Source organism: Bombina bombina, chromosome 1 (genome assembly GCF_027579735.1).
Source record: "Bombina bombina isolate aBomBom1 chromosome 1, aBomBom1.pri, whole genome shotgun sequence".
Classification (NCBI taxonomy): Eukaryota; Metazoa; Chordata; class Amphibia; order Anura; family Bombinatoridae; genus Bombina; species Bombina bombina.
In genome coordinates, this window is record NC_069499.1 from 229,139,507 (window position 1) to 229,166,364 (window position 26,858).

A 26,858-nucleotide genomic window follows, 5' to 3' on the forward strand; every position below is an offset into this window, starting at 1 on the left:
TTGGGAACATGCGGTAGACTGGGTCACTACTTGGGAACATGCGGTAGACTGGGTCACTACTTGGGAACATGCGGTAGACTGGGTCACTACTTGGGAACATGCGGTAGACTGGGTCACTACTTGGGAACATGCGGTAGACTGGGTCACTACTTGGGAACATGCGGTAGACTGGGTCACTACTTGTGAACATGCGGTAGACTGGGTCACTACTTGTGAACATGCGGTAGACTGGGTCACTACTTGTGAACATGCGGTAGACTGGGTCACTACTTGTGAACATGCGATAGACTGGGTCACTACTTGTGAACACGCGATAGACTGGGTCACTACTTGTGAACACGCGGTAGACTGGGTCACTACTTGTGAACACGCGGTAGACTGGGTCACTACTTGTGAACACGCGGTAGACTGGGTCACTACTTGTGAACACGCGGTAGACTGGGTCACTACTTGTGAACACGCGGTAGACTGGGTCACTACTTGTGAACACGCGGTAGACTGGGTCACTACTTGTGAACACGCGGTAGACTGGGTCACTACTTGTGAACACGCGGTAGACTGGGTCACTACTTGTGAACACGCGGTAGACTGGGTCACTACTTGTGAACACGCGGTAGACTGGGTCACTACTTGTGAACACGCGGTAGACTGGGTCACTACTTGTGAACATGCGGTAGACTGAGTCACTACTTGTGAACATGCGGTAGACTGAGTCACTACTTGTGAACATGCGGTAGACTGAGTCACTACTTGTGAACATGTCCACCTGCAGGGATGGTAAATGTTGCCCTTATTATACTTCTGAATATTCTTGTTGCTCTGGCACATTCCACTGTCCTCTAAATGCTCACTGCTGCTGCATTATCTGTATAGGCTCTGGACTGCCTGCAGAAGCAATCACAATCTAGGGCTAATTACAAGAATAATTTGTGTATCGTAATTTGGAGAGAAATAAAAGCCCTACTGCCTCTCATGGTTTTTTTGGCACAAGGAGGTTTTTATAGAAGGTAAGTACATTTTTTAAGCTTGTTTGAGGTTTTAAATCCAATTTAAAAAGGGACATGAGGTCCAAAATGTTTCTTTCATGACTCAGATACATACATAAAATTTGAAACAATGTTCCAATTTACTTCTCAATTTTGTTTTGTTTCCTTGGAATTCTCTGTTGAAGGAGCAGCAAGCACTACTGGGAGTTAGCTGAACATATCTGTTGAGCCCATGGACAATATAGAGTATGTGCAGTCAACAATCAGCAGCCAGATCCCTGTAGTGCTTTGCTGCTCCTGAGCCTACCTAGGTATTCTTTTCAACAAAGGATAGCAAGAAAACAAAACACATTCAAATTAAAATTGTATGTTAAATCTGAATCATTAAAGAGTATTTTGTTTTATATCTCCATATACCTTTAAGTGGCATTGGAACTAACTAAAATATATCACTATGTACAATAATAGTTATTTTGTTTCTTAACGGGATGGAGAACCTTAGCAATCCTGATGTTTCATAACTACATTACCCATGATGCTTAGGCGCTCTGAAGCCCAGTTAAGCATCATGGGAAATGTAGTTCTGAAACATCTGGAGGGCCAAGGTTCCCCATCGTTGTTTAAAGCAACATTAAACACTAAATAAATGCTAGATAGATGCATTAAATAAAAATAAAAGATTAGTCTGAGAACATGTAAATGTATGTTTTAAAGTTTCACTAGCTGTTTCAATATTGACAAATTAAGTCTAAAGTTTTAGTGTCTATAAAACAATGGGAGCTGACATGTTGTAACTTTGGTTACCTTCTCTGCTGTTGCTAATCAGAGACAGCTATAAATAGGTCACTAGAGTGTGCAGCCAATGGCTTTGTGGAATATAACAGTGTTCTGCACTTCCATTTCTAATAGGAACAGAAAAGCTCACAATTTAAGAATGGAATTACAGGAAAGGGGGACAAAATAAATAATAAAAAGTTTATTTTTGACATTTTTTTTTTTATTGCCCATTATTCCTTTATTCAAACCTAGCTTTTCTGACATGGTTCTTTAAGAAATTCACATATGCTTGGGATAGATATAAAAATACCCAGAGTATAGAGGGATGGTAAAGTTCAAATTGTGTTCTATAAATTGAAGCTATACAGGAAAGGGTCAGATTAGGAGGCCAAGTGGCACTTACTGCTGTCAGTTTTACATACAGTAAGGGATTATACAATGCATAGAATGCTTGTTTCTGAGATAGTGAAGTGGCAGAGGTAGCTATCATAGTCTGAAATGGAAGAGTGGTGAATTGTCAGGACATTCTACTTTACTGAAAGGTCAGTGAAGCTATGGATCTGCCTCTCAGTATGTGAAAACAACAAATTATTTAAGAATTTGCAATGTTCTGAATAGCTACAAGGAAGAGACAAAGGAAAATAATATATGGTATAAATAGATCCATGGATCTAACATTTAAACAGTGATGAACAGTATAGAGCAGTGGTGTCTAAAAGATTCTATGGAGGGCCGGTCAGCAATGGTGGGATTGGCCAGGTGCCATAATACACTACAATTATGCTAAGGATAAAAATAAAATGCATTATAATCAGATTTTTAATTAAATAACTACATAGGAAATGAGTTACTATTAATTTAACTGTATACACTACAGTTACAACATTAGGTATAAATACTCATGCTTTGTTACAGCATAGGAAATTTGCATCTGCTTTTTGCTAACAAATTAGTTATACCGGGTTTCTGCTCAGTGGGGCTGAGGGCCACACACACAAAAACTTGGATAGCCAGATGTGGCACTCCCAACATAATTTGGGTGGCCCTGGTTTAGAAGAGCATCAATCCTACGTATGCTGATACGATCTCACCTTTAATGTAGGCTGGAGAACTGTGGCAGCCCAGGGGATTAAAAGGGCAAATTACGGCTTTATGCCGTCATGTGAGGATGTGCAGGAGTTTACAGTGTACACGTGTATGTCAGTGATTGGCTGATGGTTGTCACATGATAAAGGGTGGCAAATTAAAAGAAAATTATAACAGGTTAGAAAATAAAATCTAATTTAAAATTAAGAGTAAGTGCAAACTGCGTTGTCTTTTTATATTATACAATTCTACTGTATTTAATGGTCCATAAATGTATCTAATTGAAGATTCACATTGTAGGATCGAGAATAACACTGTGTCTAACACATGCATAAGACATTGATGGACAGGCTGTTTTGATCTTCTGAATAAAATACACACCATCTGGCACTGTAACCATGCTGAACTTAGGGCTAGATTTATTAAAGCCCTACGGCTGCAAGTTCTCACAAGAACTTGCTCGCCGTCATTTATCAAGCAGCGAACCTCTTCGCCACCTCTAAGGAGTTGAAATTCAATCTCCTCGGTCTGCCCGCGTGTGATTGGCTGTGCGCGGGCAGGGGGTGGGATTGTACGCGAGCGCAAAATTGCGCTCATGTGCAATGGCGAATACCTGCGGGTAATTTTGCCCCGCCACAGACGAGCTGAGGCGTACAGGGGCGCGTATACTCGCCCCTGTCCGCCTCAGCTTTAATAAATCTAGCCCTAAGTATGCATTCATTCACTGGGAACGACCACTGTCATTTTTAGTTTTGTATTTTGTGGCTTACTAAATTAAATCTCGTGTATAGTTGTATATTCTATTTAACACTTGTTATTTAATTAAGAATGATCCTTTAAGGCCAATACCAGTTTGTGGCAGATAATGATAAAAGAAAATAAAAGTAAACCTGGTTAATAGTTTGCAAAAAAAACAACAACAAAAAACACATTTTTACTGATGGTAAATCTTAAATTATTAAACCCTTTTATGTGATTTTTAATCAAATACTGCCTGTCCCATGTAAGTGTCAAACTGACTCACTGCACATATGTCAAAGAGAAACCGTATACCATGCGCCTATAGCCCTATACATGATTTGCATTGTGCTTGTGTAAGCTTTGGGCATGGGCTACATTTACTTTAAAATGAATTCATGTAAAAAGTTTTTCTTCATTTACTGAAACAAAAAAGATTTGTACCAATATAAACAGCAGCTTCAGGCACATTTTAGAGAAAAGTGCATTGCATCTAATGGTTATCCTGCTTTTACAGAATCATAATATAAAGTGATACAACTTGTATATCATTTTATGTTTACCACCTGTGTTTTCCAGCTGCACAATTGTGCTGCTGAAATTCACAGTTAAATGTGACTGAAATAAGATACGCTGGGATCACAGTTCAGATCAGTAACACAATAAGACTCTTAAACGCTGTTTTTAAAAGCACAATTTAACACGTGTTCTTTTACAATATCTATAATCCCATTTATGCGGTTGGAATTACAATGGGATTATAGTCAACATATGTTTTAAAGGAAAAGTAATATTTCTACATTTTTTAATAAAATATACAATTAAAAGAAAAAAAACTTTCCAATTTACTTTTCCCATTGTATTATTGGTTGAAGAGATACCTAGGTAAGTGACAGGGGCCCTATATGGCAGGTTAATAGTGCTACCATCTAGTGCTCTTGCAAATGAATAACGTTTTCAAAAACTGCAGCCATATAGTGCGCCACACACACGTCATGTCCCTTTAATGGGACATAACATGCAAAAGAAAATGCTCTTAGGTGTTTCTTTTTATTATTATTGAACTATTGCTCATATAGAACTATGGGGATAGACGACAATCCCTTTAAAAACATATGTAATTGTTTTATATACAGAAAATTACCATTAACCTCTGTGTATGTGTAAATAAATCATATGATAAATTTTACTAAAAGATTATGATTGACCCCTAAATGTTTAACTCCTGCCAATGAGTTAAACACAAAGTTAAAGTCAGCTCCAGGGGAAAAATGCATTACTGGGACCTATCTGAAATTGTAAAGCTAGTGTCAAGAGGCATATGTGTGTAGCCACCAATCAGCAGCTAGCTCCCAGCAGTGTATTGCTGATTTAGCCTATCTAGGTATTTCTAAAACCACCAGAAGAAAAGTACATTTAACAAAAGAAGTAAATTTAAAAAAAGTCTCTTGAAATTGCATGCATCTGAACCATGAAAGTTTAATTTTCATGTCCCTTTAAGGCACTTTTTAATAAAATGTTAAAAATATATATATATATATATATATATATATATATATATCTCATTACATTATTATTCTATCTCGTGTAAGAGTTAAACTTTGCTAAACTATTTTTTTCCTGTAAAAAAAAAAAAAAAAAAAAAAAGTTAAAAATGTATGCTGTTTGGATTTTGAAACTAACAGGAAGTGCATATTTTAAGCTCATCCCATGGGACACTTTGCTTGTTGGCTGGTTAGGACAACTCCCTCCACTTCTGAAAGACAGTGACACGCACCACACCAATCATTTTATTTTTTAATAAACTCCCCCTTTATAGGTGCAACCAAGAAAATGAATTACATTACTATCCCTTATAAGGGATGTTATTTAATATATTTAATTATTAAAATTTATAAACACCCTTAAACTAGGAGTTTTCAAAAGCTTTTTTTCTAGGTTTAAAATAATCTGTGTCCCTGGTTCAGAAGCTACAACCATTTTTGCATTTGATGGAATAAAAACATTTAACAAAATCTACAATGGATTGAAATAAACATAATTTATGCTAACCTGATCATTTCCTTTCCTTCTGGTACAGGGAGAGTCCACAGCTGCATTCCTTACTTGTGGAAAATACTGAACCTGGCCACCAGGAGAAGGCAAAGACACCCCAGCCAAAGACTTAAATACCTACCCCAATTCCCTTATCCTCCAGTCATTCTGCCGAGGGAACAAGGAACAGTAGGAGAAATATCAGTGAGAAAAAGGTGCCAGAAGAATAAGTTAAAATTTAGGGCCGCCCATCGGAGAACACGGGTGGGAGCTGTGAACTCTCCCTGTACAGAAGGAAAGGAAATTATCAGGTAAGCATAATTTATATTTTCCTTCTTAATAAATATAGGGAGAGTCCACAGCTGCATTCCTTACTTGTGGGAAATTATACCCAACTCTAGAGGACACGGAATGCTAACGGGAGGGTAAAAAAGGAGAGGAGGTCACCATCTGAGGGCATGAAGAAAGATGCGATCTATTAGTTCGCTAGGTAATAAGATATCATACACCTTACAATGGAACAGATCCTTTTTTCTATTCAAATGGTACAGACTTGCAAATGTGGATTTAACCCTTTCAGTGCTAATGATGGCTCTGAGCCATCACAGAGTTTCTCACTCTGGTGCTAATGATGGCTCAGAGCCGTCATGAGCACTCTCCCACCTTGAGGGAGATCTGGGGGCTCCTTACTGCTCCTACCCCGGCGATCATGCCTGTAGAGTGACATGCATCGCCGGGGGTTTACCTGATGTGCTGTGACGTCACGCGCAATTACGTGATGACGTCACCGCGCAACTTTATTTATACTTAACAATGTTAAGTATAGGAGGAGGGGGCATGCTGATTAGAAGCCTGTATCTCAGGCATCTAAGCAGCTACAGACCCCCAAGACCCACTGTTGGAAAGGTAATCACCTAACCTTTCCAACAGTGTAAGTATAGGGAGTCTGTAAACAAAAATAAAAAAAAGTTAAAAAAAAAATTCAAAAAGAAAATATTAGCACCCAGGTGGGAAATGGCTTAGCAGCCAAAGGGTTAAGTAAGGGCGCTCGAAACTTAAGATACCTCAAATTAAGTAGTTAGAATTATTATCAAATATTTGCACAGATATAAATGACAAGGTACACTAAAATTAAAAATGTATATATACAAAGTTTAATATACGAAACAACAATATAAAACAATATAAGCTAAAAATAGGGACGTCTCCCTTGTATCAGAGCAAGAGTAAATGTAGACTAAAATTCAAACTTCATATATGTGACTTTAAATCTGGACACAAAGTATAATAAATTTCTAAATAGCCGAGATCAATAAAACTTAGATAGTCTGTTATAGAATATATATAAGAAGCGGATGTTTAAAAGTCCTTTGACCAAAATTGTAACAGAGATAGCTTTGTCAGGAATGATTAGATACTTTGTACGTGGTAATCACTCTTATGTTGGTACAGAGCAAAAAAAGATATATTTCTTACTTCCAAATATATCAATGACAGGTCCTTGAAGTAAAAGTGAATGTATGGTACTGGTTTCAACGCGTTTCACTCTTTACAGAGCTTTAAAACCAGTACCATACATTCACTTTTACTTCAAGGACCTGTCATTGCAACGTGTCAGTTAACCCGGGTTGTGTATTGAACTTTTCATTTCATCTATCTATGGGAATAAGTTTGTATGCATAGCACTAAGAGCAAACTCCGGATTGAAAGTATCATCATCAAGGTCCCCGTTTACAACAAAGAGCGGTGGGACAGAATCCAAAAGAATTCTTGAACAAATCTGTCACGAGGAGGGATTGCTGAGGCTACCAGACAGAAGCTCACTACGGAACATCTTTCCTCTAGAACCCTAATAAGGTACCAAATAATATACAGTTATACAGGACTGAGGCTTGCTATAAGAGCGATATGGGATTCGCTAGAATTTATATTTGGAAGTAAGAAATATCTCTTTTTTTGCTCTGTACCAACATAAGAGTGATTACCACATACAAAGTATCTAATCATTCCTGACAAAGCTATCTCTGTTACAATTTTGGTCAAAGGACTTTTAAACATCCGCTTCTTATATATATTCTATAACGGACTATCTAAGTTTTATTGATCTCTGCTATTTAGCAATTTATTATACTTTGTGTCCAGATTTAAAGTCACATATATGAAGTTTGAATTTTAGTCTACATTTACTCTTGCTCTGATACAAGGGAGACGCCCCTATTTTTAGCTTATATTGTTTTATATTGTTGTTTCGTATATTAAACTTTGTATATATACATTTTTAATTTCTGTGTACCTTGTCATTTATATCTGTGCAAATATTTGATAATAATTATAAATACTTAATTTGAGGTATCTTAAGCTTAGAGCGCCCTTACTTAAATCCACATTTGCAAGTCTGCCCCATCTGAGGGCACCACAGCCTGCAAAACCCTTTCTCCCAAAGGCTGCTTCCACAGAAGCAAAAAAATTTAGTTAAAAATTAGGAAAAGGAATGTAAGAAGACCCAGGTAGCCGTCCTACAAATCTGATCCATAGAGGCCCTATTTTAAAGGGCCCAAAATACGACACTGCTCTCGTAGAATGAGCCGTAAACCTCTGAGGCGCCTTGTGTCCCGCTGTATCAGATGCCAAGCGGAAGATACTCCTCACCTTAACATATACGGAAGCCAAAGAGCCCTCTGATCGTTACAATTCCCAGATAGATAACAAAACAGGGAAAAAATCTGGCTATGCCTAGGTAGCCTGATATAAAATTCAAGGTACGAATCCATCCTATATGGAAAAGATTACCTTCAAAGAAGAAAGAATAGAACCTAAGAAAGGAACCACAATTTCTTGATTGAAGTTGCGATTTAACACGATCCTAGGAGGCAAGTCTAACTAGGTTCATAGAACCGTCCTATTATCATGAAACACCAGATAAGGAAGGTTGCATTGCAAGGACGCCATCTCAGAGACTGCTGCACACAGAAGCAATATCTAGATGGAAAAAAAGGAATCTTCCAAGATAACAACCTAAAGCCAACCTCATGCATAGGTTCAAAAGTAGCCAGATGTAGGTGGAAGAACAAGATCTAAGCTCCACGGAGGAGCATCCGATTGTCCCGGCCTGATTGTAGAAAGAATCCTAAAAAAAGAAAAACAGAAACTGTACCCCTGGAAGCTCAGCAAGACTTCAGACCGAAACAGGCAGGGCCAAACTGGGAACCAGGTAAGGGGCCCTACTCCAGATCATCCTGGAGGAAAGGAAAGAAGCCCTGCAGACTTGATAGTGTGCTAGGACAAACCTTGCTCTTTACAAAAGAAGGGTACCCTCCACACCCTAAGACAGATGACGAGGAACCAGCTACACACTGGAGAGAGAGGACCATAACCTCTCAGAAACCCACTCCTTGCTAAGACTAAGCGTCAATCTATATGCAGTCCGCCTAAGAAAAATAAGATCTGATGCAGCAAAGGAGCCCTGTTCCAACAGATCTCTTCGACAAGGCAACCCTCATGGAAGGGAAGACAACATCCCCATTAAACTGTGAACCACGATCTACGCAGTCACGACTGAGCAATCAGTATCACTGATGCCTGCTCCTGCTAGGTTAGAGCCACCACTCGAGGAAGGAGTTATAAGGCAGAAAAAGGAAAAATGATAATGAACCTCCAAGGCACCACTAATGTATTCATTAGCTCCGCATGAGGATCCCGAACCACAACCCCTCTGCGGGTATTTGATATTGAAACAGGACATCCTGAGATCTGCATTCGGTATCCCCTTCCATCAGAAAAAAACCCTCTGGTGAAAAAACCTTATCCCCAGATAAGGGAAATACCTGAAAAAAAGACATCTGAACCAGATGACCGCCCCCAGAGAGAGGATCGCCGATAGCGAGTAGTAGTGGGCCTCTGCCCACTACCAAAACCCAAGATACTACCCTCAAGGCTAGGGAGACTCTCATTCACCTCAGAAGTAGCTCTAAGCCACTGAGAGTAAGGCAGACTGTAACTAACCCAGTAGACCAAGCTTCAGAACAAATGGATTGCCTAAAGATCCACAAATAAATTGGGAGGAAAAACTGCTGAGTCCACAGACCCCATGCACTCTTGGCATGTCCTCACCATCCTGGAAGACTTGCGACCAAAGTCAAATTTGCCCCGGATGAATTAAAAGATATGTTCCTCAGAATAAGAGGATCTGGACAAAAATACTAGAGAGCGATACCCTCAAACAGCAGTCCAGGTAAATCTGTAAAGACAGATTCGAACACAACGCCGCACCTCTGCCTTAGCATACACCGATCCTCAGCTGAGATGGGCCCTGACAAAAAGGAGTGAAATCCGAGATGGACTACATGACAAATCTATACCACCAACACAGAGCTAGCGATGCCTGGAGGAGGTCTGGAGGGCACGAACCTGATGCTAACTTAGAACTTTACAAGTCCAATAGAAGAGTTCTCATGTCTATAAAAACTAAAATAGCATCCAGGAAACTACCCTAGAGCCCTACACCAGAAAACTCTTGTCAACTATTCAACCATCCCTGAGGAACGGGGAAGACAGATGAAAACTTTTAGCGGTCTCTATCAGACGAGACGAAGGCGACTCGAACCAGAATCGTCTATACAAGAGAAGATACCGCTAGATCTGGAGTCTGAAACTGTCAAAGAGTCCCTGGACACCTAAAAGGTTCTAGAAGCAGAAGCAAGTCTGTCCAGAAACATCAACCTTAGGAACCAGAATTTTCCCTGAGGAGGAATGAAAAGCATAATATCCTTCCTCAGTAGTGGTCCTGCACTGTTCTTCCCGTACCAAGGGTAGAGTGGACCATATAGTCTCCTTCTGGAACAAGGAAACATTATAAGCTTGCGTAAGTCCTTTAGGACCCAAATAAGATGGGAGTTCCCTCCCTCTGTGGAACCACAAACAAAAACGGTTTGAACAATATCTCAAACCTCACTCAGCAATAGTCACCGGGACAATGACTCCAAAGGAGAGAAAAAAACGGCACCCACCTGAAGAGGTTTCCCTCTCTCTGTCTGTAAGACAGGGTCAAGAGAATGGAAAGAGTCCTGGGAGGCTGAAAATCGAAGCCTAGCTATAACCTCCAAGACCCATGGGTCCTGTACGTCCCTGAAACAAGCGACTGAAAGGAACGATAAACTGATGCGGTCCAAGATTGGACCCAGGACTGGTCCCTTCTGCCAACCTTGGTTCAGCATCTCTGTGCTGCTTGGACTTATTCCAAGACTGAGTCAGCTTCCAAAGAAAAAACACTTGGATTGTTCCGGCTAAGCAGAGGTCTATGACGCAGGGAGAATAAACACAGAAAATATGTCTCTCAGATTCGTTCTCCCTCAAACGGAAAACTGCAGAATAGCAGAATCCAAATGAATCTTTCCCTCCAGCAGAAGGAAAACTTAGATTCCAAAGTCATATCTGTCAGAGTGAATCAAGGCCTGAACAGAAAAACTGGAAGCCCTAGCTTTGGGGCTAGAAAAAAAAACTGTGAAAAACACAGATAAAAGAATTGTAAGCTCCAATGTTTTAATCCCTTCTGGAAAATATTGAGGGAGCCTCACCTCGAATCGAGACAGAGATGCTTCATAGGAAGTCTTTAAGTCGACAGTATACAAATACCCCACGTGAGGAAATATCCTCATAAAAAGGAGTTTCCTCTAATAATACAGAGCTCTAGATAAAACTATTGCCAAACGGAATAGTAAAAACGATAGGTAAGTGCACAAAAAGTGTTAGCCAAATAGGGATGGGCAACAACACATCCCCCCTCAAGAGCCCGGAACTGGGAATCTTAATACAAAACAAAATATATAGACAAAAAGGATCTCTATTCCTCCCCGCCATAATCAAATTTGCCCTCTGATTCAGGGCCCTAATACTGATCTGGCAGATCAGTATTAGGAATCTCTAATATTGGCAAAGCTTCTTTTAGAAGGAAGCCCAGGCGTGCTACCTTAAATCTAAAAGGTGAAATCCTCCTCTGCAGGAGGAATAGAAGCAGTAGGCTCAGACCCAGAAAGTCTGTAATCTGGAGCCTCAGAGAGAACCACATCCTCAGATGCCTGATCGGATACAACGGTCAATTTACATAATGCTCCTTGGGCAGGAGTGCATGGAATAACCCTTCATTTGTGCGTAGCTGTACAAGGCAAAATGGCTAAGGCCGCAGACATCGCCATACGGAACTGCACAGTAATGTCTGGTGGAAAAAGGCCCCCTCCAGGAGGAGGATTAGTGGTATCAGGGGAAGCTGCATGTGTAGGATCAGATGAACGTAGGGGACACACCTCACGGGACGAAGAGTCCTCAGAGGTGGACGGCTCAGTGGTATCTAACATCTCAACATTGGATGATGAAAACACCCTGTTGCTGCATATGGAACATAATTGACAGGGCTGGATTACCCGGGCCTCCTCACAATGTACACAAGTATCGAATTCAGTCGTAGAGGTCTCATACTCTAAAACATCAGAATCCTCCATAACTAGGTAACTTTTATAATCAAAGAAAAAAAAAAATCGGCACCTATACCCCCAATGGCTGGGGAACTCACCACCTCCTATGACCCAGACAGTGTAGAGAAAACTCGTTCCTCTCCGTAGTCACTCTGTCAGGAATAGGAAATGGAAATTGTGACCACTCCCGGACACACGGTGCGCAATGCAGGACCACCCCTGCTAAAGGAAAAGCGCGCCAAGCTTAATAAAACTGTGCAGCTCGCAAAGTAAAGGAGCAACCTGTATGTTCCATATCCACCTACGAGCCCAAAAAACATCTCACACATATAAGCAGCATAGATCACATAAACGAATATGATCAACACCCCACTGTTCAACAATCGCCCTCAGGAGATATTAACCCTTGATTCCATAACGATAAAGGAGTCCCACTGTGACCCTGTCTTCTAGCTTTAACATCTGTGTAAAAAATTAAATGATCTTACCGGAATCTATGCCGTGGAACAGAAACACAGTCCTTCAAGTGTGGCAGACTGTAGCATCGCTTCTGACATGGATTTGAGTGAAGAAAAGCAGGTAGTGAGACTTGTCAATGCTGATTGCTTAGGAGCTGTTAATCTGAGTCTGGATGGTTTCGCAGAAAGACTCTCCCTGCATCTCCAGACTCTAACTTTCATCAATGCTCTCACCGAGAGGCTGACAAGACTACTTAAAACTTCAGTCCCATATCAAAGGGAAGATACCCTTTCTAAGGAACTACTCCGAAATCTTCTGACACTTCTCTGCCAACCTCCTGTGATGAAAGGCAAAGAATGACTGGGGGATGAGGGAAGTGGGGGAGGTATTTAAGCCTTTGGCTGGGGTGTCTTTGCCTCCTCCTGGTGGCCAGGTTCAGTATTTCCCACAAGTAAGGAATGCAGCTGTGGACTCTCCCTGTATTAAGAAGGAAATCAAATTAAAATTAAAACAATAAAAATAAATTACTAATTAATTTAAAAATGATAATACTGAAGTGTGAGACACTATTTCATATCTGCATGCATATAGGTATGTTTAGAACCCTTACAATTATTAGGGACTAGAAGTGCAATTTCATTAGCTATTTTTATTTGGTTCCCAGGATTTGTTGAATCCTGATTTATAGTATCACTTAGGGAAAAGTACACAAACATCAATAAGAAGCTTGCAATTAATAAAAACCGCAGAAATATTCCACTGCCTAACTATTCAGATATTTATATCCCAAGTTCTGTTTAGAGGGCAAAAATATAAAAGAATAAATGCATATACTTATAGTCTGCTGATAGATGCCAGATGAATGATAGGCAGTGATCAATACACAATTGCTGATTGTCATTTCCATTAGTGAATTAAACCAATCCAAAATAACATCTGCTGCTGACCTTTCAATAAAGCTCTATGTAAAAATAATTTATGTCTGACTCTAAAATGCCATATAAACCTGTGTACAAAATTAGAATGATATTGGAAACAGTAGACACTTTACTTTGGCAAGTAAAAGTGCATTTGCCCTAAAGGTACAGGAAAATGATGCATCGCATCTATCTCATTAAGTATAAACTAAAACTGGCAGAAAGAGAGAGATACCCTCAGCCACCGTGTTGTGACCTAGGGGGCCTCTTTGGAGCTTATTGTGACCTCCATGGGATGACAATACATGGATCCATCTCTTCTACTTGTGGAAAAGGCTTTGGAGGATCGTGTTTGTTACCATCTGTTGTGAGAAATTGCAACTTTTATGGAACTGGTCTGATTTATATAAAAGAGCGATACTTTGATTCTTATTTTATATTATTATTGTATTTATATCATTTATTGTGTTTTTATCATGTGTATTGATTTTTTTAAATGTAAATTCTATTGATAGAATTATGAATGTGTCCAAATTAAATATTTTTAAACTTAGTATACGGTTTTCCCTTTCTTAACCCTTCAGTACTGAATTCATGTTTGCAAAATAATATCAATTGATACAAATTAATTGTTATATACTACAATATTTTAACAAGGATAAGTTGTGTGGTTGAAAATATCTAGATCATTATTTAACCAGTTCTTACGAGTATTTAAAAGGATATATTACATCTTTTTGGCATTTATTCACTACATTTGAGCTATTTACTCTAAAATAGTTAAAGTCCACACCCCCACACTTCTTTTTTCTATAAACTTAAGCATTCCTTTTTGCGCACCTGTAAGTATATATTTGTGGTTTATTTTTTCTCTTGGAGGTTCGGGAATATCTCCTTCTTATTAGGTGTTTACTATAGATCATTTTGCGCTTGTCTTTTTGTATTTTTCGACCTCCATGGGATGACCATACATGGTCATTATCAGCACTAAAAGAATTGTGCAGACGAAGACCAAGTGTCATCATCCACATTTAAAGTTAAATATTGAATTATACGTGTTAAGTTTTAGTTTTCATAAATTAATGAGCACCGCCATAATGTAACAGATTTCCCTTGTTTTAAATCATGTAAGTTTATCTTATTTCCTTTACTGAGGCCCATTAGGGACAGTAATAATGAGATACTAGAGTAACAACTCACAGTATTTATTGTGTCTTCAATGTGAATTTTATGTCCTTTTAACACAAATTTCAATTGTCTTCTTTGATGTACCAGTTACACTAAACATTTGTGGATGGTATCTTGGCTGGATGTCTTTTGTATCACAAATGACCTCTGAAGAGACAAGATTATTTTATGGCAATGGGTGGTATATGGAGGAAACGAATGATGCCGTCTGTACATATCCTAGTACTGGGCTAGATTTACAGGATCTGCACTCTCTGTCTAGAGAAAATGTTACAAATATATACTTTTAAATTTAGCAAGATTTTTTTTTTCTTTTTTAATTTTTGTTCAAAACAAACACTGCACTTCAAAAAATAGCAATGAAGTCTTGAGAATTTAAGTAGCAGCATAAGACGGATCTGTCAACAACCCCAGGAACTAAAACCAACAGCCAGAGGCTGAAGGGCTATTTTAAGCCAGAATAAAGACATAATAAAACAGTCATTCCCAACATATCATAGACTGAAAAAGTAGCATGGAAAAAATAGTGCATGCAAATGTTTCTGGTAGTGGGACATAAACAGAGAAGACCAGTATCCTAGCAAGTGCAACATGCAAAGCAGTTCATCCTAATATTGCAGTTATTTTAAATTAAATTGCTCTGAAAGTGAGATGTAGTAGAGGTCAGATTTTTAATGCACAGATTAAAAGGGGATAAAGAAGTTTTCCTTGGTTTGACTGCTTGGCAATAATGTTGCAACACATTCTTTGGCTACTAATGGTCTCTAAATGGATATATTGGCAAATTCTATTCTATATTTAGGTAATGCACACCATAGGAGTCTGCAACACATGTAAGATGTTACATATTTCAAATTTCTATCTAGGTTTTTTTTTTTTTAATTTGTCGCATTGCCTTTTGAAATCTACCTGAACATGGCTGTAAATGACACAAATGAAAATGATGAACTCACTCAATGAATGATATTTGTCCTGCTGAGGAATTCCCAAAAGCCTTGGCAGCTACCAAGCAGAAGTTTGTGAACTTGTTTATTTACAGAGCATTTACATCAATTTCAAATGGAATTCAAATTAAAAACTCAAATTCGAAATTAAAAAGAAGGCATTTCAGTTTTGAGTGGAAGCATTTTTGCAATACAAATGAGAAAAAATGCTTGCAATAAAAGTTTATCCCTTTCAGTGAGAGCTTTTGCTGAGCAGAAAATATGTACATATTCCTTGTAAAAAGCCTTCCAGAGTGCATGTATTAGTCCGGCACAATATATGCTCTCTGAGCAATGTTTGAATGCAGATCTATAGGACATATCATGAGACCACTGAAACAGAAGCATGCTTTTAATCAAAACTGAAACGCATTCATGTACATTTCAATTTTAAGTTTTACGTTCCTAGCTAGTGCCCCTTTAATAAAAGCATCCATTTATAAAAAAAATTTTTACCATTATTAACCCACAACCTTGTGCTATCTTATATTTTTATCTACCTGTAATATTTCATAACTATCATAATGACAAATAATCCACATTATGTTATCAAAGAATACTTAAGTAACATAATGGATGCATTTGAAACATCCGAACTGAGATCTGTACTTTTCCTCTCAATGACTAAAAATACAGTTATTATTAGATTATGATATTCCAGATGGTATTTGCCTTCCAGCTGTCTCCTGGAATTTGTATGAATATATTTACATTTCTGTGCTCATCTAATATATTCACATTGCTAGAGGAATCAGATTTGCGTCATTCTAAGAATATTTTATAAAGAGATTTAAAGAAAAGAGATTTTTAGCATATATTTCCAAAGACATGCTAGTCAACAGCACTTGGTTATGCAATGCATCAGGGGTATATACTGTTAAGTATATCTTGGCTTGGGGGAGGGGTTTCTGATATTTCAAAAGTGAATCATGGCTGGGGTTTTTTTTTGTCTGATATTTCAATAAACATATACAGTTAATACTTAAACAGGGGCAAACACTCATCATGAAGTATGGTGACTCTATTTGGACTATACATGTAAGTTTCAGTTCACATTGAAATCTGCATTATTTATACCCAGGCAAAATCTATGTGGGTAGAGGACATAAAGAAATGAGATAACTATCACTTGAAACATAGGTAATTTACAACAGGACATTTCCTCCACATGTTTGTGATATTGGATTCTCTTTTTATTGAATAATATATATATGAACATCTTATGTCTCCCCTCTTGTCTAAAAACAAGCCAAAAGACTAATAGCATTAAATGGATTAATGAAAGAATTCGGATACCTTAAAATACCCTTTATTTTACTAGTCATCTAGATACAGTACCTTAAAAGGAACATGAAACCTAAAATCTTTCTTTCATGATTCAGATAGAACATACAATTTTTAACAACTATCCAATTTACTTCTATTACCGTTTTTGCTTAGTTCTCGTGGTATCCATTGATGAAGCAGTAGCAATGCACAACTGGGAGTTAGCTAAAACGCATTGAGTGAGCTAATGACAAGAGGCATATGCACTGCCACCAATAAGCAGCTAACTGCCAGTAGAGCATTTATGCTCATAAGCCTACCTAGGTACACTTTTCAACAAATGATACCAAGAGCACAAAACAAATTAGATAATAAAAGTAAGCTCTGTCTAAATCATGCAAGTTAAATTTTGACTTTACTGTCCATTTAAATATGCTTTATCATACTGGTCAATCTCTAGGTACATTTTTATTTTCACGTTTCCTTTAGAAATATAGAAATCAGTGGCTGCATCGAAATCAACAAAGCTCAAGAAATCAGATCTGCTCCTGTTACCATGGCAGCTGTTAATTCTAAAAGTATAAACTTGGCAGCAAGGAAAGGCTTCACAAAACCATCCTGGGCAGACTTGACACCTGACCGCGCCTTGCCAGAGCTTCAGACGGCAAACATTTTGAGAACCACCCAACGAAGGAGAAAAAGTAGGAAGCTTACATCATTAAGAGACAAGTCAAAGGAATGTGAGCTTAAGATATTTTCATTGTCGTTCCAGTGTGAAATATTTTTACAGCAAAATAAATAAAACAGATGGCTGAAGAGATTAATGATCAGCAAGATAAATGTGCAGTGGGTGAAATCAAAAGACCTCTAAGCTATAACAACCCTGCAGATTATTTTAAGGCAGAACGTGTCAACTAAAAGATTAAAGGCTAAATTCCACACGCGGGACACTTTCTAAACAGACTTTCTACCCCCCAAAAAATTGTTAAAACAATTATATCTTCTTCTGCTCTTACCAAGCTCTTTATGAACTTGCTACCTATCTGTTAAAAAATAGACAGTAAAGTCAAACTTAAACAAGCAGTCATGTTTCAAGTAGAGCATGCAATTTTAAACAACTTTCCAAATTACATCTATTGTCAAATTTGCTTTGTTCATTTGGTATCTTTTGTTAAAGAATAAACCTAGGTAGGCAAATAGGAATTATAACCATGCACATATCTTTAGCATTTAGCCACAAATCAGCAAGCGCTACCCAGGTGCTGAACGAAAAAATGTGCCAGCTCCTAAGCTTACATTCCTGCTTTTCAAATAAAGATACCAAGAGAACATAGAAAAATTAATAGGAGTAAATTAGAAAGTTGCTTAAAATTGTATGCTCTATCTGAATCATGAAAGAAAAAAAATTGGGTTTAGTATCCCTTTATAATTGCTATAAACCCTAGTAGGATGAACAGGCTTAGGAGCGTGCACGTCTTTAGCATTCTATGATATCACTGTTTACAACCATTTTTATAGCTATGTTGTACATAGTTGCAAACACTGGTGGCAGATGGCTAAAGACGTGCACACTCCTGAACTCACCTAGAACTACTTTTTAACAAAGCATACAAACAGAACTAAATAAAATTGGTAGTAAAAGTAAATTGGAAAAGTTGTTTAAAACGTCATACTCTATTAAATGATAATCCGTTTAAAAGGGACAGTATACACCAATTTTCATATAACTGTATATAATAAGCACTACTATAAAGAAGAATATGCACAGATACTGATATAAAAATCCAGTATAAAACTTTTTAAGAACGTACTTAGAAGATTCCAGTTTAGCCCTGTTGATAAGGATAGACTGGGACACCCAGTGAAAGGGGCTGGGAAAGACTGAAAGGCAGACACTCCCCCCTTTAACTGCATATGAAAAGACCCATTACACAAACAAGAGTATGTAGACATCACTATACATCTAAACCTTTAGGGTTAGGAGTCTGAAAATCAGCACAATGTTATTTAAAAATAAGCAACACTATACATTTTTTCAAAAACATCCTAGATGGGATATAAAAATGGATCATCTACAAAACATTTATGCAAAGAAAAATCTAGTGTACAATGTCCCTTTAAGTTTAATGATGACACTACCATTCCTTTGTTTTGTTTTTTTCCCAATAAAAAAAATTATATTGTTTTACTATGTATTTAACTCTTAAAAGAATTGAAAAGAATAGCAAGCTCAAAATTAAACATGCATGATTCCGATTGAGCATGCAATTTTAAGACGCTTTTAAATTCACTTATTTTCAAATGTGCTTTGTTCTCTTGGTATCCCTTGTTGAAAAAGAATATGCATATATCCCACACTAGTGGGAGTTGCTGATAATTGGTGCCTGCACACATTTGTCTCTTGTGATTGGCTCACTAGATGTGTTCATCTTGCTGCCAGTAGTGCAATACTGTTCCTTCAGCAAAGGATAACAAGAGAACAAAGACATTTTGATAATAGAAGTAAAAATTGTAAAGTTGTCTAAAATTATAAGTTCTATCCAAATCATGAAAGAAAATGTTGGGGTTTCTTTCATACACATATATCTCTGTGTGTGTGTGCGTATATATATATATATATATATATATATATATATATATATATATATATATATATATATATATATATATATATACATATACACATATACATATACACACACACACTATATATATATATATATATATATATATATATATATATATATATATATATATATACATACACTAATATATATATATATATATATATACACATACACTAATATATATATATATATATATATATATATATATATATATATATATATATACACACACACACATATATATATATATATATATATATATATATATATACACACACACATACACATATACACACACACACACACATATACACACACACATACACATACATACATATACACACACATTAATTTTTTCTCACTGTTTTGAAATTGAACGTGAGTTGCCAAGAAATATCCAAGCAAAATATGATTTGTTTGGTCCATTTTAGGATAACTCCTTTTAAGATCATTTAGTCTTAAGAGCTTTAAGTGCACCATCAACTTTCCATGCAAACATTCATCTTGTGTTTGTAATTTCCTGAAATTTCTGCTAAAATAAACAGTTTGAATCCTTAAACTTGCTTGACTTTAAGGCCAATGTGTAATTCTAAAGGGTGGCACCATTGTATAAAGGTTTCTAAAAACAAAATCTATTTCCTTTATTGGAGCAAAACCTGCTAAATTAGTGAATATTATTCAAAAACATAGATACAGAGAGTAAATATTATTGACCACACTGATCTATAAAGTGATTAAAAAAGGAGGAGTTAAATGAAGTTAGCTAGCCCAAATATGGGTCATATTTTCCATAATGTAAGCTTAGCAAAGGTCTTTACCTGGACAGCTGCCCCTTATGTGAGTACCACTTTAACCAACTTAAAGGGACATTAAACACTAAAAACATTTTATAAGATTAGTATTGAGGTTATTCCCCGCTTCCCTCTAGTCATGGGTTGCCGCCATTTTGGAAACTAGTTTTCACTGTAGGTATCTGAAGGAGAGTTGTGCACATATGCAAACACATGTCAGTACTGAGGTGCTAAGTCGCAGGCTTTAATTACTGCAGTCTGTACTTTTAATCTCCATGCATATTACATGATTTGAGATTTATTGTGATGGATTATTTTTGTCTTTTGAGTGCAAGAGCGCTTTAAAAAAAGTGTAACAGGGACTTTGGGAGCTTCTTTGAACCCAAATTTTTTCTTTCGTGATTCAGATAGGGCATGCAATTTTAAGCAGCTTTCTAATTTACTCCTATAATCAATTTTTCTTCGTTCTCTTGCTATCTTTATTTGAAAAAGAAGGCATCCAAGCTTTTTTTGGGTTCAGGACTCTGGACAGCACTTTTTTATTGGTGGATGAATTTATCCACCAATCAGCAAGGACAACCCAGGTTATTCAGCAAAAATGTGCCGGCATCTGAACTTACATTTTTGCATTTCAAATAAAGATAGCAAGAGAATGAAGAAAATTTGATAATAGGAGTAAATTAGAAAGTTGCTTTCAATTTCATGCTCTATCTGAATCACAAAAGATAAAAAAATGGGTTCAGTGTCCCTTTAAGCTAAATCTATGTGCCCTACACTGATTGCTGCACACATAGCTAATCATTGCTGCATATTAGCTACACCCACTAGCACTAAAAAGACCTTATACATAGAAAAGAGGTGCAAGATACATTTAGGTAATAAACAGTGAAACTGACATTCTCCTGGAACTTTAGGAGTGAATTGTGTTTAAATAAATGTTAAAACTACTACTTAAAGAGACAGTCTAGTTAAAATTAAACTTTCATCATTCAGATTTCAATTTTAAACTACTTTCCAGTTTACTTTTATTATCAAATTTGCTTTGTTTTCTCTTGGTATTCTTTGTTGAAAGCTAAACCTAGGTAGGCTTGTATGCTAATTTCTTAGCCTTTAAAGGCAGCGTCTTATCTCAGTGCATTTCATTTTGACAGTTTTTCCCAGCTAGACAGCGCTAGTTCGTGTGAGCCATATAGATAACTCCACAGTAGTGAGCACAATGTTATTTATGACTCAGCACTGATTGGCTAAAATGCAAGTCTGTCAAAAGAACTGAGATAAGGGGCAGTATGCAGCTTAGATACAAGGTACTCACAGAGGTAAAAAGTGTATTAATATAACTGCTTTGGTTATGCAAAACTGGGGAATGGGAAATAAAGGGATTATCTATCTTTTAAAACAAACATTTTCAAGTAGACTGTCCCTTTAGGAAATAAAGTAGTCAAAAATAAACTCTGGAACTTAGCAAATGATATGTACCAAAGCTTATAACTATTTCCCAGTACATCTTGTAGACATAAGTCTTAAAGGGATTGTCTAGTCAAAAATTAAAGGGACATTAAACCCAAAAATTCTCTCTCATTTATTCAGATAGAAAATACAATTTTTCGAAAGTTTCCAATTTACTTCTATTATCACATTTGTTTCATTCTCATGTTATTCTTTGTTGAAGAGATACCTAGGTAGGTAGTGGGCACATGCCTGAAGCACTACATGACAGGAAATAGTGCTGCCATCTAGTGCTCATGCTAATGTATAACATTGTTGCAAAACTGCTGCATTTCTGCTTTTAAAATAAGGAAAACGAAGAAAATATAATAAAAGTAAATTAGAAAGTTGTTTCATGAAAGGAACAATTTGGGTTTTATGCCCCTTTAAACTTTCATGATTCGTAAAGAAAGTTGCTTAAAATTGCATGCACTAAGTTACTCCTATTATACATTTTTCTTTGTTCTCTTGGTATTTTTATTGAAAAAAGCAAGAATGTAAGCTTAGGAGCCGGTGTTCTGTCGAGAACTCCAATTCATCAAGAACTCCAATATGACGTCACTTCCGGCAGCAGATTACACTAATTGCCTCCATATCGCATGCGAGCACATACCTGAGGTTTTTCATCTGAAAAGAGGCGGACCCTTGGGGAGAACTTATCGAATTCTCCAAAAAAAGATAGTGCGCATGCGGATTTTTTTATGACACTAAAAAAAAACAGACACTTGAGAAGAACGTATCGAGTGCTCCATGAACAGCTGATGCGCATGCACGCATTTTATTAGAAACCTGACACAACGTGTAAACACAGTCCAAAGAACGCAGCAGCACTCACCACTTATGCAAAAAGTTCCATCTTTATTAGGATATTCAAAGAAGAAAAGACAACGTTTCAGACCTCTAGTCCTTAGTCATGACTAAGGACTAGAGGTCCGAAACGTCTTTTCTTCTTTGAATATCCTAATAAAGATGGAACTTTTTGCATAAGTGGTGAGTGCCGCTGCGTTCTTTGGACTGTGTTACAAGTTTAGGGGTTGTTGTGTGGTACCCCTTCAGCCTGCACCACCCTCCTATCTCTGTGCTGTACCACCTGGACTGTGTACATAACGTGTAAACACCGGCCAGTCTGCTTCTCACGAGCTTTACCCTCAGACCAAGCTTGTTACAATATTCAGCTGCGAAACCGCTGAGCACTCAAAATATTTATTATAAATTATTGTTTATTTCTCAAAGCTACTTTTGAGCTAATTTTACTCAAATTACACAGTTAAAATAAGGAAATCAAATACGATGGATACTTGCTGTGTTTTTACTGTTTTACAATAGGTTTTATTAAAATTGTATGAGAAGCAGACAGGCCCGGTGTTTACACGTTATGTGTCAAGTTTCGAATAAAATGCATGCATGCGCACCAGCTGTTCTTGGAGCACTCGATACGTTCTTCTCAAGAGTCTGGCTTTTTTTAGCATTAAAAAATTCTGCATGCGCACTATCTTTTTGGAGAATTCGATAAGTTCTCCCCAAGGGTCCGCCTCTTTTCAGATGAAAAATCTTGGATGCGCGCTCGAGGCAATCAGTGTAATCTGCTTCCGGAAGTGACGTCATATTGGAGTTCTCGACAGAACACTGGACCATTTTTGGTTCAGCACCTGGGTAGTGCTTGCTGATTGGTGTCTAAATGAAGCCACCAATCAGCAAGCGCTACCCAGGGTTCTGAACAAAAATGGGCCGTCTCCTAAGCTTACATTCCAGCCTTTTCAAATAAACATATCAAGAAAATAACCACTAAACCTACGAAGCATCTTTCAACCGCACACTATATGTTTTCACTTCCAGGCCCCCTTTTAGCGAATAGGGTGTTACTTCTATGTAATATATGCACATACTTTATTTTGTACAGTACAGCTATATTTTATTAAAGTTAAGGAAAATGTGTGGATTTATTCCCAATAGGAGATTTATATTTTCTAAATGATAATGCGCATATATATATTTATAAATCCCTTAGACACCATAAAGGGCATTGAGCGGACTTCTATGGCAGTTAAGGGATGTACAAGTAGGAACTATAACCACAACAACTGTACAAGGTTAAAAGGGACACAAAACCCAACATTTTTCATGATTCAAATAGAGCATGTGATTTTAAACAGTGTCCCAATTTACTTATTTTATCAAATTTGCTTCATTTTCTTGGTATTCTTTTTTGAAGGAACAGTTATGCACTACTGGGAGCTATCTGAAGACATCTGGTGAAATAATGAAGAGGCATTTTTGTGCAGCCACCAATCAGCAGCTAGCTCCCAGTAATGCACTGCTGCTACTGAGCCTACCTAGATATGCTTTTCAACTAAGGATTCCAAGAGAATGAAGCAGTTTAAAAAAAAAAACACTTGGAAAGTTGTTAAAAATAACATGTTCTGTTGTCTGACTCATAAAAGAAACATTTTTGGTTTCATGTCCCTTTAAGCAAAATGCCTGGTATTATGGATTGACAAAAGGAGTCAGAAGATACATCTAGTTACAACTCCACTCATGTAGCTCATTGTCCTTTGCATAAAAAAAAAAACACAAAAAAAACAAACAAAAAAACACACACTGGCCTTTTTAATAGAAGAATCTGCCACTGATTTTATATTTTTATATGATCATCAACAACCAATAAATATTAATGGGGCATCACTCAAACAAGCTAGCAAGTGGTCTGCCCATGCCCCCCCCCCCCCCAATAGACTAATCATCATAAACAAATCCATCCAGTATTTCTTTTATCTGCAGATCAAGCCTAATATATTATGGATCTACCTAAAAAAATGGCACCCAGCATGATTGAATAAATTCTGTCTATTAAAATCATAGTTGTTTTATAAGATTGGAGGTCCAGCTGTTGCATATCATAAAATAGCTTTATCAGTGCTATCTCCCTGTGTATAATCATCCCATACATACTTTACATGCTTCAGAAACACTTTCAAACATTTTTCTACTACCACTTTCACTGCACTGGCACGAAACATGGACATGAAACTCAAAAATTATTTCAAGATTTAGGTAGAACATACAATTTTAAACAACTTTCCAATTTACTTCTATTACCAAATTTGCTTCATACACTTAGTATCATTTGTTGAAGGAGCAGCAATGCACTATTAGTTTCTAACTGAACAAATGGATGAGCCAATGGCAATGGGTATATATATATATATATATATATATATATATATATATATATATATATATATATACACATACAGCCACCAATCAGCAGCTAGAACCTAGGTTATTTGCTGCCCCTGAGCTTTCCTAGATAAACCTTTCAGCAAAGGATAACAAGAGAAGGAAGAAAATTAAATAGCAGTAAATTGGAAAGTTGTTTAAAATTGTATGATCTGTCTAAATCATGAATGTGTAATTATGACTTTACTGACCCTTTAATTCACTTACAGTCAGTCCCACATCAATACGTGGTATTCCCATCATACATACATAATTTGCCACATATAACATAGAAATCATACATATATTGGTTATCCTACCACCCTCCTAGTGATATCACCATGCCCGTCCCCTAAATAGACAATCAAATGAGGGAAGTCCCATCTATAGACAAAATTGACAAAAGCATCCCAGACAGTTTGCCTGTGGCAATATCACATGTATATTTGATAATAGCTACACTTCTAACATCAACATTTTCACAATTACGCTGGAATTAGCCATTAAATAATTAAAAGTGGAGTAATTACATGGCAATTGCATTCCGTAACTCCTATATACACACACGTGTAAATCTCATGTATCAGAGTACATTTGCAAAATCTCCATCTATACCACACAATTAATCAGCTGGCTGTACATAATCTTCTAATTTGTCATTCCTTGTGCATGGAGAGGCTCAGAAAGCACCATGCAGAAAAAGAAAATATGCATCAAATCTCTGCACATATTAGCATGAATAATAATTATGAGAGGGAAAGGAGAATAAAGGGCGGGGAGAAGAGATCAGGTGCATGCTGTATAAGCAGCAAGAAGCTACTTACCAAAATACACAGTCTTCTCACACTTGGGGCACTTGGATGCCATGCTGACTGCACAAGGTCCTTTGTGTCCTAGTGTTACTTGCTGCCGTGTACCCTGGTGTTTTGTCTCCCACGTTCTGTGTGTCAGTGACAAGAAGTCCCAGTCACTCCCCTCCTTTCCCAGCCCAACCTACCCAAACTAATGCTGCCATTGGATACAGTGCTATGCTGACAGGCAGACGGCACCACACAGACTCCCTCTGTATCAGACTCAGAAACCATCCTCCAACCGTCTCCTAAGTATCAGTAGCAGCTTCCACCACAGCCTCAGTGTAATGCACAGAAACCATCCACTGGTATATACACCCCTCTGTATCAAGCCAAGCAGATGCCTCTCTATAGATGGTGCCCTCTAATATCGCGGTGTGATTCAGTAACACTCAGGAATCATCATGCACGCTATATAACCTGCCTACAAGGGCAAAAATAAACGTCCATTATTTCTGAAACTCAGGAAGGATTTTTTTTTTTTTTTTTTTTTAACTACAATCGTTAAAAGCATCTCTGAATTTGGGGTTGAGGATCTCTCCGGTGGGTGTAATACGTGGCTTAGTCACTATTTCTTTACCTGAAGTAATGATGAGAAATAATTAAAATCTGATCTGCTGGATACTCAATGACTGGAGAAAGAAACAATCAAAATCAGCAGCAACATATCCTCTGTATTAGAGAGAAAATGCTTTAACAGCCCAGCCTCGCTCTGGGTAGATTCATTAAGAGTCTGCAGCTGTGAAATCTTTCAGATGCGCATAGTCTCTTAGAAAATGAAGGGAAACAACATTGGCTTCTATGTAGCTAAATTATTGTTTTATTTATTTATTTTAACATCCCAAGTAATGAAGGAGAGACAAATTAAATCAAATATAGTATGGAATAAAATGTTTTCATTTTAGTATTTTTCATGGTTTTGTACTATATTTTTCATAACAGTAAAATGTTATTTTAAATTTTACACTTATTTTGTACTAAATGCTT

General features: G+C 37.2%; 1 protein-coding gene across 1 annotated transcript in view; it reads right to left on the reverse strand.

The window, feature by feature from the left end:
- CRIP2 (cysteine rich protein 2) overlaps positions 1-25,997 on the reverse strand; it is a 228,360-nt gene extending 202,363 nt beyond the window's left edge. The window contains exon 1 of the mRNA XM_053697861.1: positions 25,845-25,997. Within this exon, the coding sequence (XP_053553836.1) occupies positions 25,845-25,887 (43 nt within the window). The 5' untranslated portion in view covers positions 25,888-25,997. The remainder of the gene's footprint in view (positions 1-25,844) is intronic.
- Between the last annotated feature and the right edge of the window lie 861 nt (positions 25,998-26,858).